The 18,759-nt window shown below is 42.1% G+C and overlaps 1 protein-coding gene across 1 annotated transcript in view; it reads right to left on the bottom strand.

Annotated features, from left to right (window-relative positions):
* Positions 1–18,759, bottom strand: part of COIL (coilin) — a 74,602-nt gene that overhangs the window by 3,817 nt on the left and 52,026 nt on the right. Inside the window, exons 4-6 of the mRNA XM_069200009.1 lie at positions 18,008–18,055; positions 12,503–12,572; positions 10,268–10,356 (exon numbers count right to left, since the gene is read on the bottom strand). Coding sequence (XP_069056110.1) covers positions 10,268–10,356; positions 12,503–12,572; positions 18,008–18,055 — 207 coding nt within the window. The remainder of the gene's footprint in view (positions 1–10,267; positions 10,357–12,502; positions 12,573–18,007; positions 18,056–18,759) is intronic.

Below are 18,759 nucleotides of genomic sequence, written 5' to 3'. Positions count from 1 at the left end.
CAATCTTTCATTTGTTAAATACATTTCAGAGCTGCCAAGTGGCCCCATGTCAAAGGCACCAATCAGCACTACTGGCATTTCTGGCAACACAGCACTGATTTTTGCGACTTGGTTTTCGTCTTTAATGTTGTAAGTATGGGCTCAAAAATTCCAGGATGCAAAGTGCTTTTGGTAAAGAAGCCAGGACTGGCAGAAAGTGTTGCACATGTCATGGGGCTAACAAGAATGTACATCATTTTTTGTCGAAATTCTTCTGCCTAGATTTGATGGGGTTTTATTATAAGAAAAAACATGTCAACTAGAAAATTGGTTTTGGACAACTATTCCTCTAGCTTGTGATCTCACTTGACAAGTTTGGCTTTCTTTTTATGTTTTACACTGCATGTATTTAGTATGACAAAGTCCTGCTGCAAATCAGATGTGTCTATTTTATTTGTTAATAATCGATGGTATACCTGCAAGCGCCAGTAACATTATTTAGCTTGGTTGCAGTATTTAACATTTTATATAATCTCGAGAAAATAGGTTTGTCATTTTGGGGGCCTGATGAAATTATTTTAAATGAGGGTTAAGGATGAGCTTTTGATTACAAATCCCAAATTCAGATTCAAATCAAACATAAGAGAGTTTAGTCAACCAAAAAATCAAATAAAAAAAATAACCCAACAACAGCACAGTTAAGAGTGGGCCTCCGGATGCTGCGTATGCCCCCAAAAGAGTGGCGTTCTACGTCTCCACGGCTTGCAAGTATGCTGCACCTTAGACATAATATATACTGCAGATCATGTACTTTGACAGTGATTAGCGGTACTATAAACAGCGGTTCTCAGTTGTGTGCCAGTCCCAAACAACACAATACTAAACTGCAGTCAATTGTGTTGCCCACTGATTAATCAAATGGTACACAAAACATGAATCCCAAGAAGAGATTCTTATGGGAAATAATTTATAGAAGTCTCTAAGCAGAGTCGAGGGCATGTCTACCTACGTACAATTACATATTTACAAATTTACAGGACATTCACAAGGATTTAGGTAGGCACGTGGAATCTCAGACATATTGTAGATATTAAAGCATGAAAAATAGTACACAAAAAAATAACTCTTCACCAAATATACAATTATAAACAAACATTTATACAAAACAGTGAATAAGCTGCCACAGCAAAACCAAGTCTCATTTGAGGCAGTAAATTTACACAAAGTATTGAAGTAATCCAAACTTACTCACACACTACAAGACTAAATCCAACATCCTAAAAGGGAACGCTAACCACACAACACAAACAGCATTCAAGCATTACCAAGCTAAACACCAAATTAAAGATAACCTAGTAAAGAGGACCCTCTTGACTAACAGCATTACTTGCCTCCAACCTGCTATAAAGTTGGAGATCATAAAGAAAATCCTAGCCATGGTCCAGTACATAAAGCAGGCGTTCTATTACAATGGGCATCCAAACTTGCTTTACATTAGGTGCTTTAGACAAAATCCACCTTTCCCTGTGTTCCCTCCATTGTACCACTCCTCACGTACCTCTGTTGTGCCCGGGCCCCGTGAATAGGCCTGAATTACATGTGACAAAAGGCAAGAGTTTTTAGGTTAAAGCTCCCATACCTGCCACTTCGGTAAATCAATCATAGGTATGCAAATATTCTGTACAGGTGTACAAAGTGCAGATACGATGTGTTGAAGTAAAGTAATGAAAATGTCACTTACCCAGTGTACATCTGTTCGTGGCATCAGTCGCAGTAGATTCGCATGTTTTGCAATAGCTCGCCATCTGGTGTTGGGCCGGAGTGTTACAAGTTGTTTTTCTTCGAAGAAGTCTTTCGAGTCACGGGACCGAGTGACTCCTCCTTTTGTCTCCATTGCGCATGGGCGTCGACTCCATCTTCGATTGTTTTTCCCCGCAGAGGGTGAGGTAGGAGTTGAATTGTAGTAATAGTGCCCATGCAATGGAGTGACTAAGTATGCACCTATTTAAGGTTGAGATGATACATATATAAATAGTTGAAGGTAACTTCCAAACTGCTACAGGCTCCCGGGGAGGCGGGTGGGCACATGCGAATCTACTGTGACTGATGCCACGAACAGATGTACACTGGGTAAGTGACATTTTCCGTTCGATGGCATGTGTAGCTGCAGATACACATGTTGTGCATAGACTAGTAAGCAGTTATCTCCCCAAAAGCGGTGGATCAGCCTGTAGGAGTGGAAGTAGTCTGAAATAATGTTCTTAATACGACTTGACCTACTGTGGCTTGTTGTGCGGATAACACGTCTACACAGTAGTGCTTGGTGAATGTGTGAGGCGTAGACCATGTGGCTGCCTTACATATTTCTTGCATTGGGATGTTTCCTAGAAAGGCCATGGTAGCACCTTTCTTTCTGGTTGAGTGTGCCCTTGGTGTAATGGGCAGCTGTCGTTTAGCTTTAAGGTAGCAGATTTGGATGCATTTAACTATCCATCTGGCTATACCTTGTTTTGATATTGGGTTTCCTGCATGAGGTTTTTGAAATGCAATAAATAGTTGTTTAGTCTTTCTGATGTTTTTTGTTCTGTCAATGTAATACATTAATGCTCTTTTGACATCTAATGTATGTAGTGCCCTTTCAGCTACGGTATCTGGCTGTGGAAAGAACACTGGAAGTTCCACTGTTTGATTTAGATGGAACGGTGAAATAACCTTTGGCAAAAATTTAGGATTGGTCCTTAAGACGACCTTATTCTTGTGTAGTTGTATAAAAGGTTCCTGTATTGTAAACGCCTGAATCTCGCTTACTCTTCTTAGGGAAGTAATGGCGATGAGAAATGCCACCTTCCAGGTTAGGAACTGTATTTCGCAGGAGTGCATGGGTTCAAAAGGTGGACCCATAAGTCTAGTTAGGACAACATTTAGGTTCCATGAAGGAACAGGTGGTGTTCTTGGTGGTATAATTCTCCTAAGGCCCTCCATGAATGCTTTAATGACTGGTATCTTATATAGGGAAGTTGAATAGGTAGTCTGCAGGTATGCAGATATTGCTGCAAGGTGTATTTTAATGGAAGAGAAAGCCAGGTTAGATTTTTGTAAGTGAAGCAAGTAACCCACTACATGTTCTGGAGTTGTGTTTAATGGTTGTATTTGATTAATATGGCAGTAGCAAACAAACCTCTTCCATTTACTTGCATAGCAGTGCCTGGTGGATGGCCTTCTGGCTTGTTTTATGACTTCCATACATTCTTGGGTAAGTTGTAAGTGCCCGAATTGTAGGATTTCAGGAGCCAGATTGCTAGATTCAGCGATGCTGGATCTGGGTGTCTGATCTTTTGGTTGTGCTGTGTCAACAGATCTGGCCTGTTGGGCAATTTGATGCAGGGTACTACTGATAGGTCTAGCAGCGTTGTGTACCAGGGTTGCCTTGCCCAAGTTGGTGCTATTAATATGAGTTTGAGTTTGTTTTGACTGAGTTTGTTTACCAGGTAAGGAAGGAGAGGGAGAGGAGGAAAAGCGTAAGCAAATATCCCTGACCAGTTCATCCATAGGGCATTGCCTTGGGACTGTTTGTGTCGGTATCTGGATGCGAAGTTTTGGTATTTTGCGTTCTCCTTTGTCGCAAACAAGTCTATCTGAGGTGTTCCCCAGAGTTTGAAATAAGTGTTCAGAATTTGGGGGTGAATTTCCCATTCGTGGACCTGTTGGTGATCTCGAGAGAGATTGTCTGCGAGTTGATTTTGGATCCCTGGTATAAATTGTGCTATTAGGCGAATTTGGTTGTGAATTGCCCAACGCCAAATCTTTTGTGCTAGCAGGCTTAACTGCGTGGAGTGCGTCCCCCCTTGCTCGTTTAGATAATACATTGTTGTCATGTTGTCTGTTTTGACGAGAATGTATTTGTGAACTATTATTGGTTGGAAAGCTTTTAGTGCTTGAAAAACTGCTAGAAGTTCTAGGTGATTTATATGCAGTTTTGTTTGATGTACGTTCCATTGTCCTTGTATGCTGTGTTGATCGAGGTGTGCTCCCCACCCTGTCATGGAAGCATCTGTTGTTATTACGTATTGTGGCACTGGGTCTTGGAAAGGCCGCCCTTTGTTTAAATTTATGTTGTTCCACCACAGAAGCGAGAGGTAAGTTTGGCGGTCTATTAACACCAGATCTAGAAGGTGACCCTGTGCTTGTGACCATTGTGATGCTAGGCACTGTTGTAAGGGCCTCATGTGCAGTCTTGCGTTTGGGACAATGGCTATGCATGAAGACATCATGCCTAGGAGTTGTAGTACCATCTTTGCTTGTATCCTTTGTGTTGGATACATGCGTTGTATGATGGTGTTGAAATTTTGAATTCTTTGGGGACTTGGAGTGGCTACTCCTTTTGATGTGTCTATTATGGCTCCCAGGTATTGTTGTACCTTGCGCGGCAGAATTTTGGATTTTGTGAAATTGACGGTGAACCCTAGTTTGAAGAGGGTTTGTTTGAAGAGGGTTTGTATGATATGATTTGTGTGATATGAGCACTCTATTAACGAATGGGCCTTGATTAGCCAGTCGTCTAGATATGGGAACACATGTATTTGCTGCCTTCTTATGTGTGCAGCGACTACCGCTAGACATTTGGTAAAGACTCTTGGTGCGGTTGTTAATCCGAAAGGCAGTACCTTGAATTGGTAATGTATTCCCTTGAATACAAACCTTAGGTATTTCCTGTGCGATGGGTGTATTGGTATATGGAAATAAGCATCCTTGAGGTCTAAAGTTGCCATGTAGTCGTGTAGTTTTAGCAATGGCAATACTTCTTGTAGTGTGACCATGTGAAAGTGGTCTGATTTGATGAAAGTGTTCACTACTCTGAGGTCTAGGATTGGTCTCAGCGTTTTGTCCTTCTTTGGTATCGTAAACACAGGAGTTTACTCACTGTACTTTCTTTGTGTGTTTGGCACTAATTCGATTGCATTCTTTTGCAATAGTGCCTGCACTTCTATCTCCAGGAGATTGGAATGGTGTGTTGTCAAATTTTGTGCTTTTGGTGGTATGTTTGGAGGGAATTGTAGAAATTCTATGCAATAACCATGTTGGATAATTGCTAGAACCCAAGTGTCTGTAGTGATTTCCTCCCATGCTTTGTAATAATGACTTATTCTTCCCCCCACTGGTGTTGTGTGGAGGGGGTGAGTGACATGCGAGTCACTGTTTAGTAGTAGGGGTTTTGGGGCTCTGAAATCTTCCTCTATTTCTAGGGAATTGCCCTCCTCTATATTGTCCCCGAAAACCTCCTCTATACTGTACTGTCCCTGGTAACTGGACGGTGTTGCTTGTGAGGTGCTGGCTTGTGTGCTCTGACCCCGAAACCCCCCTCGAAAGGGTGTTTTACAGAATGTGCTGTAATTGCCTCTGCTCTGCGGGGAGTAGAGTGCGCCCATGGCTTTGGCAGTGTCCGCATCTTTTTTGAGTTTCTCAATCGCTGTGTCTACTTCTGGACCGAACAGTTCTTTTTCGTTAAAAGGCATATTGAGAACTGCTTGTTGAATCTCTGGTTTAAATCCAGACGTTCGGAGCCATGCATGCCTTCTGATAGTTACAGATGTATTAATTGTCCTTGCAGCTGTATCTGCAGCGTCCATGGAGGAGCGGATCTGGTTGTTGGAAATGGTCTGTCCCTCCTCAACCACTTGTTTTGCCCTATTTTGTAAGTCCTTGGGCAGATGTTCAATGAGATGTTGCATCTCGTCCCAGTGGGCTCTGTCATAGCGCGCAAGTAGTGCCTGGGAGTTCGCGATGCGCCACTGGTTTGCAGCTTGTGCTGCGACTCTCTTACCAGCTGCATCGAACTTGCGGCTTTCTTTATCTGGGGGTGGTGCATCTCCAGATGTGTGGGAGTTGGCCCTTTTCCTAGCTGCTCCTACAACGACAGAGTCTGGTGGCAGCTGTGTAGTGATGAAAACCGGGTCTGTAGGAGGCGCCTTATACTTTTTTTCCACCCTTGGTGTGATAGCCCTACTTTTGACCGGCTCCTTAAAGATGTCTTTTGCGTGCCGGAGCATACCAGGGAGCATAGGCAGGCTTTGGTATGAGCTGTGGGTGGAGGAGAGTGTGTTGAATAAAAAATCATCCTCGACCTGTTCTGAGTGGAGGCTTACGTTGTGAAATTGTGCTGCTCTAGCCACCACTTGAGAATACGCGGTGCTGTCCTCTGGTGGAGATGGCTTCGTAGGGTATGCCTCCGGACTGTTATCTGACACTGGGGCGTCGTATAGGTCCCATGCGTCTTGATCTTGGTCACCCTGGCTTATGGTGGTGTGAGCTGGGGAGTGTGATGGAGTTTGTGCTGGTGAGACGTTAATCACGGGCGGAGGAGAGGGTGGTGGGGTAACTCTTTTTACCACTTTTGGTTGTGGTGTCTGTTCAGTTTGGAACTCCAACCTTCTCTTTCTTCTAATGGGGGGGGAAGGGTGCTTATTTTTCCTGTCCCCTGCTGTATGAAAATACGCTTTTGCGTATGGTCTACATCAGTTGATTGTAGCTCTTCCTCAAACCTATGCTTTTGCATTTGGGAGGTTAGCGAGTGCTCTTCTGTATAAGAGCCTGCAGCTGGGTCGCTTGCAGTTTGTTTCGGCACCGAAACCCTGTCTGCGTGTTTTTTCGGCTCCGAGGTGACTTTTTTCTTCTTCGGGCCGAAACCTCTCGGCGTCGATCTTCTTCGGTGCCGCTGTCTCGGCGTCGAGCCGTGTCCACACCAACATCTCGGTGTCGAGGCTTGTCTCCAGCACTTTCTCGGTCCCGAGAAGGCTGCGTGCCGGTGTCTCGACCGGAGTCGGACGATCTCGGCACTGTTTGGGCCTTTTTCGGTGCCGACGGTCGGTCACCGAATTTATGGGTGGAGCCATGGCCTGATGGCAGTGGCGTCCCCTGGGCCTTGTAAATCTTCTTCTGTGTGGTTTTCGACGTCTTACTCACGGTTTGTGTATCGTCGAATCCTTCGGAGTCCGATTCTTGGATCGAGAAGGTACCTTCCTCTTCTTGTTCCTCGAACTCTCGGTAGGCTGTCGGCGCGGACGCCATCTGAAGTCTTCTGGCTCGACGGTCTCGGAGTGTTTTTCGGGACCGGAACGCACAACAGGCCTCGCAGGTGTCTTCACTGTGCTCAGGTGACAGGCACAGGTTACAGACCAAGTGTTGGTCTGTATAGGGGTATTTATTGTGGCATTTGGGGCAGAAACGGAACGGGGTCCGTTCCATCGGCGTTCTTCAGCACGCGGTCGGGCCGACCAGGCCCCGACGGGGAATCGAAAAACTACCCCGAAGGGCACCGGAGCTCTTCGATCTTCGATGCGGTGTTGAATTTAACTACGCCGATCCCGAACGCAACAATACCGACGAAAATCTTCCGAAATTAGCTATCTTTACGTTCCGAAACTCGGAGCGACAGGAACACGTCCGAACCCGATGGCGGAAAAAAAACAATCGAAGATGGAGTCGACGCCCATGCGCAATGGAGACAAAAGGAGGAGTCACTTGGTCCCGTGACTCGAAAGACTTCTTCGAAGAAAAACAACTTGTAACACTCCGGCCCAACACCAGATGGCGAGCTATTGCAAAACATGCGTATCTACAGCGACAGATGCCATCGAACATATTATATCAAGTGGCAGCTAAAATGTAACCATGCTTAAAGTTGTGTATGGTTTCTGGAGCAGGCTAGTGAGACTTTTAAACAATAACGTTTGATAACGAATCCAACTAACACATTTTTATCACGTAGGTAACGGTGTATGGAGGCATAATCAGATTAGGTCAAATTAGTTTACCTAAAGCCCTAATTTAATTGTTGAACTAAGCTCAGCTGCAGTCCCGCACAAAAGAAATCCACATTCCTTGCAGGCCTCCTGTTCATCTTTGTTCAGATGGAGAAAAGGTCCTATGGATGTCTCTGCAAACCACGGTCTCCTGCCTTGAGTTTGTCATAGCAAGCTCTAGCTTTCTGACCCCATCCTCTGCATATCATCATGCATGTGTTCTGGAGGTATTTTGTGGCACAGATAAAGACCTAGAGCAATGCTCTGTTGTATGAAGTGCCACACAATGTGCAACCTCGTTTTACACAGCATGGCTACTGTCAACTCGCATGACTGTATAGGACTGACAGTGATATAGTTTATGTTGGCAAGACAATCCTTTTTATCTGCCTGTGCCCTGTAGAGAAACCTACTGGCTTCTCCGACATTTCTGTTAACTGGCCTGCCACTCCAATGCAATGTGGTCAGTCACCATCCATGTCGGAATGCTGTATGTGTGTGCCTTTCTAGAAGTATAAAGGATGCATGCATGGAGCATGCACAATACATGTGACCATAGTCCTAGAATGGAGGACTGGAAAGAGCCCATACAGCAGATGTGAATTGTAGGGCACTTCCAGGACATTCCAGAGATCCTTTATAGTGAGTCAGGCTTTTGTGCCCGGAGAAAGGGAGACAGAGGGGCCTTTGAAGCTACGAAGTTTTCCCTGCCCTTTCCAGGACCACTGCTCCATGAAACGGCTTCCTCCCGCAGGTTAGCTGGTAGTCAGCCTTCCTCACTTTTGTAACCTTGTTTTGGGTTTCTCCTGCTTGGACACTCCAGCTCTCTACCCCAGCTTCTTACTAGCCCCTTGGAACAAAACCCTTGGCTGAAACAGTCTGAGTGGAATAGACGAAAGAGCAGAATTGCCTAGAACCAGTCTCAGAGCTGCCTTTGGAATCAGCAACTTTACTACAAATATGGGGCAGAAACCTGGAGCCAGTATGCCAGGATTTCTCCAGCTAATATAGTATCTTTACATCTGCGGCGATCAAAAAACTTTATTTGTGCTCTGGGGTTGGGAGTATTTTAAGGGAGCGTTTGATCGGGTCCCCAGGGGGATTTTGGGAGTTACATTTTAAAAATTGGGATTATCACCTGTGATTTTGAGGGCAATAATCGAGCTGCATACGGATACTTGGGTCCGCATTAAATGGGAGATGGCTACTTCATTTCGAGGAAAATTTTAACATCTCAATGAGTGAAGTAGGGATGTGTGCTTCCCTGCTTTTCAATATTTTCACTGCAGATCTGTCAACATTACTCAAGACCACTAACTTCCATCCCTCCACCTCCCCTCCCCGAGGTTGGTGGGTTACAGCTCAGCCACCTGCTTTATAATGATGACCTGGAACTGTTCAGCCATTCAAGGGTGGGCCTTCAGCGGCTGCTTAACCAGTTATCTTACATAGTTTCCAATAACTTGGAAGTGAATTTGCTAAAAACACGGGTGATTTATTTTGGTAAGAAAAAGCACCCGAGAAGTGGCTGGTATTATAACAGCAATAAAATCAGCTCAGATCAATTTTACAAGTACCTATGGATGTACATTGATGCTAGGAGTAGTCTTGTGAAGCAGAGAAAAGTGGTTGAAGCAAAAGCTCTGGCCTTGCAGGTGTCTTTTTCGAAATTATTTAAGTCTCTAAGCGGGCCAAGTTTGTCACTATTGTTGAAAGTAATGAGAGCAAAGATCGCTCCCTCATTGACTTACAGAAAATAAATTTAATGAGGTAGAGATAATTGTTTGCTGAAAAATGTGGTTCTTAAGATTTCTAAGAGGGTTTTTCGTCTGCTGAAATTATCGTCACCTGCCCAGGTGCAGCATGAATTTGGCCTTCCAGACCTGTTGGCAGCTCGTGCTTATTTGAAACTGTGCTATAAGTCACAGAGGGTAAGAGCAGGCAGTTTGGAGTCATTATTTTTATGGCTTGAAATCAGCTTCAGCGAGATAAGAAAGAAAACTTTTCAGAATGGAAGGAAAGGGTAGAGAAGGAGGTGAGGTAAGATGAGCATAGCTACTTCAGGGAGTACCTGTAATGCTCTGTGAGGACTAAGGATCCCAAAGTGACTCTGCGGTGGAAGCAGAGTCATGTACCCTCGTGAACAGAGGGTTAAGTTCAGTTTCAGAACTAAGTGGCAAGAAGCACTAATGAAGTTTGGACTGTAGGCCACAGCCCCCAGTAAGAACAATGAAGAGTAATGGAGGAGAATCATGCCAACACAAAGGCTTACACCTAAAACGGAGTACTCACAAAAACTACACGAATGGAAGAACAGCTTGGTCACGCATCAGCAGACCAAGTGGTGTGCACAACAGATTTACCTTCCTCACACTAGTAAATTAAGCTCTTGTTAGATAAATCTGAACAAACAAGAAAGTGCAAGTCTTAAAGTATGATGCATGAACAGCAAACATTATGTAAACGGACAATTTAATCTTCAACATTACCTTTGTGTCTTGAGGTAAAGCATACTCAATCGTACGGCGTCCACCTTCTGACTCATAGACTAGATCAAATTTCCCTGGAATTTTCACTGCTAAAATCAAAAAGAGATTAGCTAGTTAGCCAGCAAATAGAAACTTTTCAGTAGGCAATGTGTGCTATGTAAGCACTGCTCATCTATATAAAAATAACAATGTATTAAAAGCTAAATGAAAACCAATTTGATGAACCCATGTTCGTGGTTCAAGCTCTCACACCCTAATAATCATAGTCACCTCCTAGGTGAGGGGATTGAGAAGACTCAAGTGGTTAGTACTACAAAACCAATTGCTCAAACATTCTCCGAACAACTCAAACAAGGGAATGGCACACAAGAAGAAGACAACAAAAAGAGATATTTTCATCAGGCTTATTCATAGTTTTAAAATGGTTCATATGAGTCACAACAAAGTAACAGAGTTAAGTTAATAGTGTTAAGATACACTAAGGCATCGCATCATATTCTTCGTATCAATACAAGGTTATGGTTGGGTCTTATGACTAAAGCCTGCAAAAGTGATATGTCTTCTAACCTCACAAGGACAAGATAAAGGGAAATTCTGAAGTTCACACTGTCAGTGATAAGTGGTAAAGAAGGTATATGTAAAAAACTAACGGATTATTTTCTTTTTGTAAACAGAATACACACCCTTTGGGAAGCATCAAATGGCAGTCTAAGGAATATAAAAGTAAAGGGCATAAAAGAAGTGGAAGGAAAAATTACTTAATAGTAATCCTAGTTTTTCACCTGGGGAATGTTTATTAAAGTCATAACCACTTTGGACTTCATTACAATTGCATTAAGGTTCTAAAGTGGTAATTTCATAGTCAGAGTAACTGATACAGGAGGCACCAGTAATCACAGGGGCATCATGAGTTGGACACTAAGAAATGGAATATATATACACACCACATTGCCAGCAGGAGCACAAGATAAGTCAGTGTCGTCATTTCATGGGTGGGCGGAACAGCAACTAGAACCACAAGGCACCACTTCGCAGAGCTAAAGAACTATTGATTGGTAAGTTCTGAATCCAGTCCAGCGCCTGGCAATATTCATAAGGTGGGGAAATTGATGGAAGGAAATATCCATCACAACTGTCTAGTATCTATGATTTTTTTTTGTTGTGTGGAGGAAATGTCCACTGAATAGATCCCAATCAGATGAATATTGATGCTTCGATGCTTAGGCATTCAATGGTGTTGCAGTTCTCAACTTCGAAGGTCTTGGGCATTAAAGATTTGTTCAAGTGTCATGGTTTCTGTGGTATGCCCTCATGCATGTTAATGCAGACAATACCTGCTAGCAAGTGGCAAGGGAGCTCAGCCACAAGCTAAGCACCCCAACATAGACCAAGCTTGGCAGAGATGGATATCTCAATCTCTTGGGTGCTTTTCAGAGCTCCCTCTTGAAAAACCTTTTGGGGACAGGCCTTGGATGAGATGGAGGGTGCACAGCCTACGTTTTCACAACTAGTAACTATAGCACTCTCTGGTGTGCTTGTCTCCCTCCGAGGCAAATCTCCTGTTGACGTTTCCAGATTCTCTGACACTTCTCTGCAAAAGGAGATTCTTCTGATCTGAGTCAGTGAGACAAACTTCTCACAATGCATGGGCGTCCAATACCAATTCATTCCATTGCAGGAAGGAAACCTCACGAATAAGGGGGAATCTGTAGTCAGGAATCCAGAAACACTAAGTGGAAGAATGAATGTAATTCAAATGAAAAAATTCAAGTTCTAATTGGAAAAAGTTAATAGTCAAAACGGAAAGATATTGAGTGATTTGAGAAAAACCCTAGCAGGAAAAAATATTAAGGGATGAGCCGGGTGCTCCAGGATACTGCTGACAGGGGTCAGAAATAAAAGGAGAGAGCAGGTGCCAGAGCAGTACATGATATGCCAATGGAATATTGGTACCCAGATTTTAATTCTGCAGAAATAATTTGCAAACGTAATCTATAATTTGTTAACTTTTATTGCTCAGTCCTGCGCTTAACTTCATAGACAAATTTAACAATCTGATTTATTTAGTTCTACCATGTTACACACTGTATCACTTAAATATTATGTAGAATCAAGTCAACGAGGCCTTAAATCTAACAAAGAATGCAACCTTACTTTGACATTTCTGAAATTTGGGGTTGCAACTGTAGAAGACTATTCCAGTGTAGGGAAACTGTCACACTAAATCATACTTGCCTCCTGAAGCTGAAGATACCTCAAGATCCAATTGTTGGGTTACTGGATTGTAGTTTATTACTTTTCCTTCCTTTGAATGAAACAATAGAATGTTACAGGACATATGTTACAGTTTAGGACACAAACGCATAGAACGTATGATGAATATTTAATACAGGACAAATATTTACATATATACTTGAAATATGCAGTTCACAAGAAATAGAGTACAACTCTGTATAATGGTGAATTAACAGTCTCAACAATAGTATGAGAAACATTATCTGCTGTAGTCCTCTTACTGTATTTAAAACATTAACATACCATTACTCATAACCTGTCTGAAGTACCCTTTTCCTTCACTCGATCAAACAGCTTCAATTAACTATTGAGCCTTCCAAGTCTACCATGTAAAAGATCTGCACTGACAGAACTCAATCGTGTGACAATGGTATAATAGGATACACTTTATTCCAAATATTTAAACTCCTCTCTTTACGGTTAAAATGGTTCACAAAGTTTATAAAATGAAATCTACTCAGTAGTAACGAGAAATGGAAATCGTCTAAGCACACCCCAAATATCTTCCTCGTGAGCTGATGTGGTGAATGGGACACTTCCGAAAGCGAGGTAGGAGACAGACAGAACCACAGACAAAGAAAACCGGAAACCTGCAACTCATACACACTTATACTATGTGTCTTGGTGGAAAGGTTTGAAACTCCTCAGATAATACGCAGAGACCCCATGATGGGTGGGATCAAGGAATGCAGCGTGTGGAGAACTGTGAGAAACGGGGCACCATGGGGACTTGCTTGACCAAGATAGGAATGAAAAAGAACTGGACGTCCAAGGATCGGATTGGACATTAGAAGTGAGCAGTGACTCGCTGACGCTCGTATCATGTTTGATGTAAACTTCTGAAAGGGAGGAGTCCACACTAATTCCTGGTGAGCTGAACAAGATTTCACCCTTAGGAGTCCTTCATTTCAACCTACAAGTTAATGTTTTTATTGTTACAAACGTTATGCCTCCTATTACATAAATGTGGGTTTGCTGGAAAAATATTAGGCATGCTGGAAAATATTAGGCACAAAGCTGTCACTGAATGCTTTTCCAACAACAGCACTGTGGAAATCAGAAAAATCAATAAAAAAACAAAATAAAAAAAAAGAAGAAGATTATACTGCGGCTTCCAGCTTTACAAAAATGTTTCTTCTTCTCTGGGGGCCTAACAGATTTCCTCTTACAGCTAAAATATACCAGCTACTTGTCTAATCTACATATGTCTGTTTTTCTAAGGAAATGCCTTTCATGGACTCCCATATTTAAAAACAACAAATGAAGTTAACTTATGTGTAGTGAGATATCCTTCCCAGATGCACTGGCTTTTAGATGTAATCCCACCATCCAGAGGTCTTCCAGAACTCTTAGTTGCCACCCTGAAAATAAGAACTGCACTGGGTATTATCAGTCCACTAGCACTGTGTCTCTGTAAATGTCTGAGCACGAGAAAGAAGTTTATAAACAAAAGTGTTTCCTCCTTGAGAACAATCTTAATTTAAAATGCATTAAAAAAGCATGTATGCCACCCATCTCTAAAAGCGCAGGAGAATGTGGGAATCCCAACAAGTCTTCCAAGGGTACATATGCTGAACAATTATTACTGGTAAAGAAACCGTTCCATTTCCATCAGTGACTCTTCAGCAAATGTAAATAATTAGGAGGTGGGATTTTTAGGAATATAGTACCCAATAGTGGCCAGTCAAATAAATTGAGTGGTGGATGGGGCAAGCACCTTACCCCAACAGAAGCTCTAAATGTCAGTCATTGATCCATTTTCCCTGAGTGCCATGCAAAATGATCTCTGCATGTGTGGTGGAAAAAATGACCAACCAGACGTATTGGTTAGGCCAAACAGGTGGGAGGGAGCGGAAAATAGCAGTGGGAACCTCAGCTCTCTGACAGAGCACCTTCATGCTTGCCCCTCCAGCCAGTCTTTCTGTCTGTCTGTGTAGGCCCTGTGGTCACATATGCAGTTTGAAGCAATGCTCAGGCCCTGCAATTTATGACCAGCTCCCACATCGCTTGCTGAAAGTCATATGGTGATTGTCCAAGTCCTATGCTGCCAATGTACGAGTGCAAGGTTTGCAAAGGATGAGGTCACAGCATGTCAGTGCGATGTTGCCGCCCGGGCCTGATACAGCTAGTGATCTGGGAGAAACACAGAGGACATGGAGAGAAAGATGCAGGGCAGATAACCATGCCCAGAGTAGCTCAGCGTGGATGAGGCAAAGGTGAGAGTGAATGTGTTAACATATATGTGAAAAGACGTGTGAACACGCTTCTTTTTGCAGGTGTGAGTGTATGTATTCATCAGAGATGTAGTTTTCATTTGCATCTACAACTCCTGATACACCACACCATCACCCAGACATACAAGGGATATCCCCAGTATGATGATGTACACCGCTGGCATAAAAGTGGGAATTTTTGTCTTACTGTATGCATCTCTGGCAATATAAAGAAGGGCCACTACTCGAATTACGAGTCCTTGCATGATAGTAGTCAGTCGTTTTGCGCAAATTATAAGCATCTCTAGAATGATGGAGCCCACGACCTGCATAATGCGTACACTGGGGTAACTATAGTCTTTTTATGAATACAGTAGACAGTTTAGCATGGTGGAGCCCGTCGCCAACATAGATCTGGCCTTCCTCTCACATAGTAGGGATGACTGTCATAATGAAGCCCTTCGTTGAAATACAGTGACCCTTTTTTCCATTATATAGTTATTATTTTTCCATGTTATGAACAACAGAGCATATAGCATCTGCCCCCCCCCCCCCAAAAAAAAAGCAAGCTCAGTTGGACACTGTCACAATGAAATGTGTCTTCCAATGCAAGATTTCACTTTTAGAGCAAAGGAGTCAACACCACCCTTTATTTAAAGGACGATCAGCCCCTTATAACATATATTTAACCAAGAGAATTCCATATGGCATTTAGATTATTCAAGATCGGAGGTAATAGTATGGAAAATCACGCATGTCTAAAACTTTGGCCCCTGTGTTAAATCCAGCTTCTAACCCTCTCAGTTCAGACGTGATCGTTCTCCACTTTCTCTCAACTGTACCTCACTTCTGTAATAAGAGCACCCAATGGTTTGAACTCCCGACCATGATAAGATTGCCAGCAAGAGTCATTCAGGCCAGTTCTATTCGCATGAGTGCACACTTGGTGGTAAGCAGACTTTTTTGATAGTTTAATAATGTTTGCAGCATATACCATCCAACATGTCAACCAAATAAAATAGCCTAAAATGCTGATTCAGCATATATTTATTAACTAGGAAAAAACTAACGGGTTGCATCAATGAAGCTTCGTGCTCTCCTCTAAAAAAAAAAACAACACAGCTAAGAAAGGTTTGCACATAATTTGTACCACCTCCCAGGAATTAGATTACATAAATAACGACAGGGAACAAACAAATGCTAGGAAATAGGAACGAGACAAAAAGGAACCAGGTAAACAAACAGGGGCAAGAGAGACACATGGACCAGTGAACAAACACAAGCCCAATCATGAACCTCACCCACATGGATGCCTACCGAGAAATACTCCTCCACAATCTCTCAACTTAGAATACCTCTGTACCTCAGGGAGGGTTCAAGCCAGACCTAAAAATAAAAAAATCTTTCAACCATGATTCTACCTTTATTTCACATCTGTTACAGTTGCATCTCAAATGTCTCAGAGAAGATGCAGGATTTCAAGCAAGCTCGATACCAGAGAGAAGCAGTGGCTTTCAAGTTTAATAATCCCTTCCACACCAATGAAAACAGAGTTGTCTGAAATGCTAAATACACCTGAGGAAACGGCAAACCCTTTTCCATATTGTTAAACGTAAAAAATAAATAAAAATAAAAAAAAGTACAATGAAACAATTCAGAAAGAGCGATCAAATCCAAACACCATTACCGACCAACAAAGGAATTCTAAAGGCAAAAATGAATCCTGAAAATTCTCTCAAACTATCCAGCTAACAAATTGGGCTCAGCCCACTGCAAACACTATCCCTCATTAAAACAGAATTAATACAGTCTAAAGGATTCTTCCGCAACAAAGTCTCCCACCTCATCAAAAACAAATGACATCTCCAACCCAGTCAGTTACCTATCCAGCAGCTATCCTGCCTAGAACATAAAAGGCAACTTCCAGATGCTCAAACACGGACTTAAGCTCATGAATGCCACTAAGCTTTCAAGCACTTTTCCTGCGTTTCTCAAAGGTATATCAGCCACCAGCACCTCAAACGCCATAGCCCAAAACAAAACAATAACTAAGGTAAGTATTCATGTCAATACAACATACGACTAAATGACATTAATTGAAGACAAATATCTAGGACCCAGGGACTGAAACACATATCCAAAGTTCTCAAAACTGCCAAACAATCTTTGCTTCACAAAACAAAAATTAGAAATCCTTTGCCACCACTATTTCTCATCAGTGGTCAAAAAAATGGCTCTGCCATGCTGAACTACATGTATATCCTCTTCAAAAACCTAACCAAAGCAATAACTCTTGCTCTCCCTATTACGGACACGTGTGCTAAAGCTGCAGCTAGATTGCTAAGAGATCACATATCTTGTAGCCAAAGAAAACGAACTCTCTTCTCTAGAAAAAATAAACTCCACTTGAAAGTGCAATGCATTGTATATGAGTACACTGCCCAATAAGCAGACTTACCTCAACTGTGTTTTGAAGGTGTGATGAAACCCGCATCTCATGCAAGAGCAATGCCCCAAAGCTACAAATAAAGCTCTCCATGAACGAAACAAGACTTAAACTCATCTCTGCATTAATGTCGTCAAAAACACACACTTCCACTAGGCCTTTACACCCCCGCCCACCTCAAGAGTTTCAGTACTGCTGGAAAGATTTAAACTGTTCCTGTTCTTGCTAACAGCTTGTTAGTCTTTGTGAACATATACCCACTTGCATTGACCTGTGCAATTCTATTTTCTGTATACTTCTGCATTCTTTTCTTGGCTTAAAGAGCAAGCAGCTGGATGTGGTCTATGCTAAGCAAACTAGTGAAAATAAATTAGTTATAATCAGCTATTTACTGATGATCTTGAAAGATGTGGGATCTTCAAATCTACACAACACAAATATGCCTCTCACAAACTATGTAGTCAAAGCAGCCAAATTAATCAGAGTACAAATCACAAGAGAAAGGAATCAGCACATGGGGGTCCTTTACACTGAATAAAATGTAAAGATTTTTAACAGAATTACTGGTTTGAGTTCCCCAAAGGTTTAGAATGGGGACAATTTTATCCACTAATTAGCTTGGCATAAACACACAAATTTACACGTCAGCTGAAAGAAACAAAATGTCATAAAGAAAACTGAAAACCCAAACAAATTACATTGTCAAAGTTTCCCCAACTACTATATGGAATAATCAAAAATACTTTGCAATAGTACACAAAATACAATAGATATAGGGAGCTGTACCTTATATTCGGACACTTCTGGGGTGTAGTTTTCAGTTAATTCCAAAAGCTGTTGAAAGAAGTAATACATGAACTGAGTATCTACAAGTCATCAGTAAGCCTTACAACCACTTTATCGAAAAAGCAGTGATATAGAACAGTACATTTTTAAATGCTTAGTGTCAATCTAAAGAATATGTATGTTTGCAAATTGTTAAAGTGAATGGCGTAATATTTACTGTGAATTTTGCATGTGTGTGAGCGCACACAAGAATGTGCATTCAAAATATGTTGCTGCCATTACTAGCCACAAAATAAAGGACTTAACTGTGTGTTCCCTCTTTACTGCAAGAGGTGTTTTTGGAAGATTATTGGGCTGGTGCACTCAACTGACAGCACAAACTGGCTCAAGCCGAGCACCTTTGGAAAGGAACATCCACTCCGGGCAAGAAAAGAGAGAGGGTGGGTGTGTTTTCAATTAAAAAACACAAAAGGTAAAGTGATGTTGTTGATAGGTACGTTAATAAGATCTTAGCTTACATAATAAACAAACCTCTGAAATTTGAAGGTAAAAGTGACGTTATTGTCAGCTTTTGAAATGAGAGAACTAAAACTTAAAGAAAAACAAGGAAATTACCCACTTATCATTTAGTAAACTAACTATACCTTGTGCTCTCGTCATGCACTGCTTACGATCTCACATATTGCATCACTCAAGACATGTTAAATTACATCAATGTCATCGGAAATTATATCACTGATGACATCACTGAT

Source organism: Pleurodeles waltl, chromosome 7, assembly GCF_031143425.1.
Source record: "Pleurodeles waltl isolate 20211129_DDA chromosome 7, aPleWal1.hap1.20221129, whole genome shotgun sequence".
NCBI lineage: Eukaryota > Metazoa > Chordata > Amphibia > Caudata > Salamandridae > Pleurodeles > Pleurodeles waltl.
Note: the sequence above shows the minus strand (reverse complement) of the source record. Positions and strands in the feature narration are given on the sequence as shown.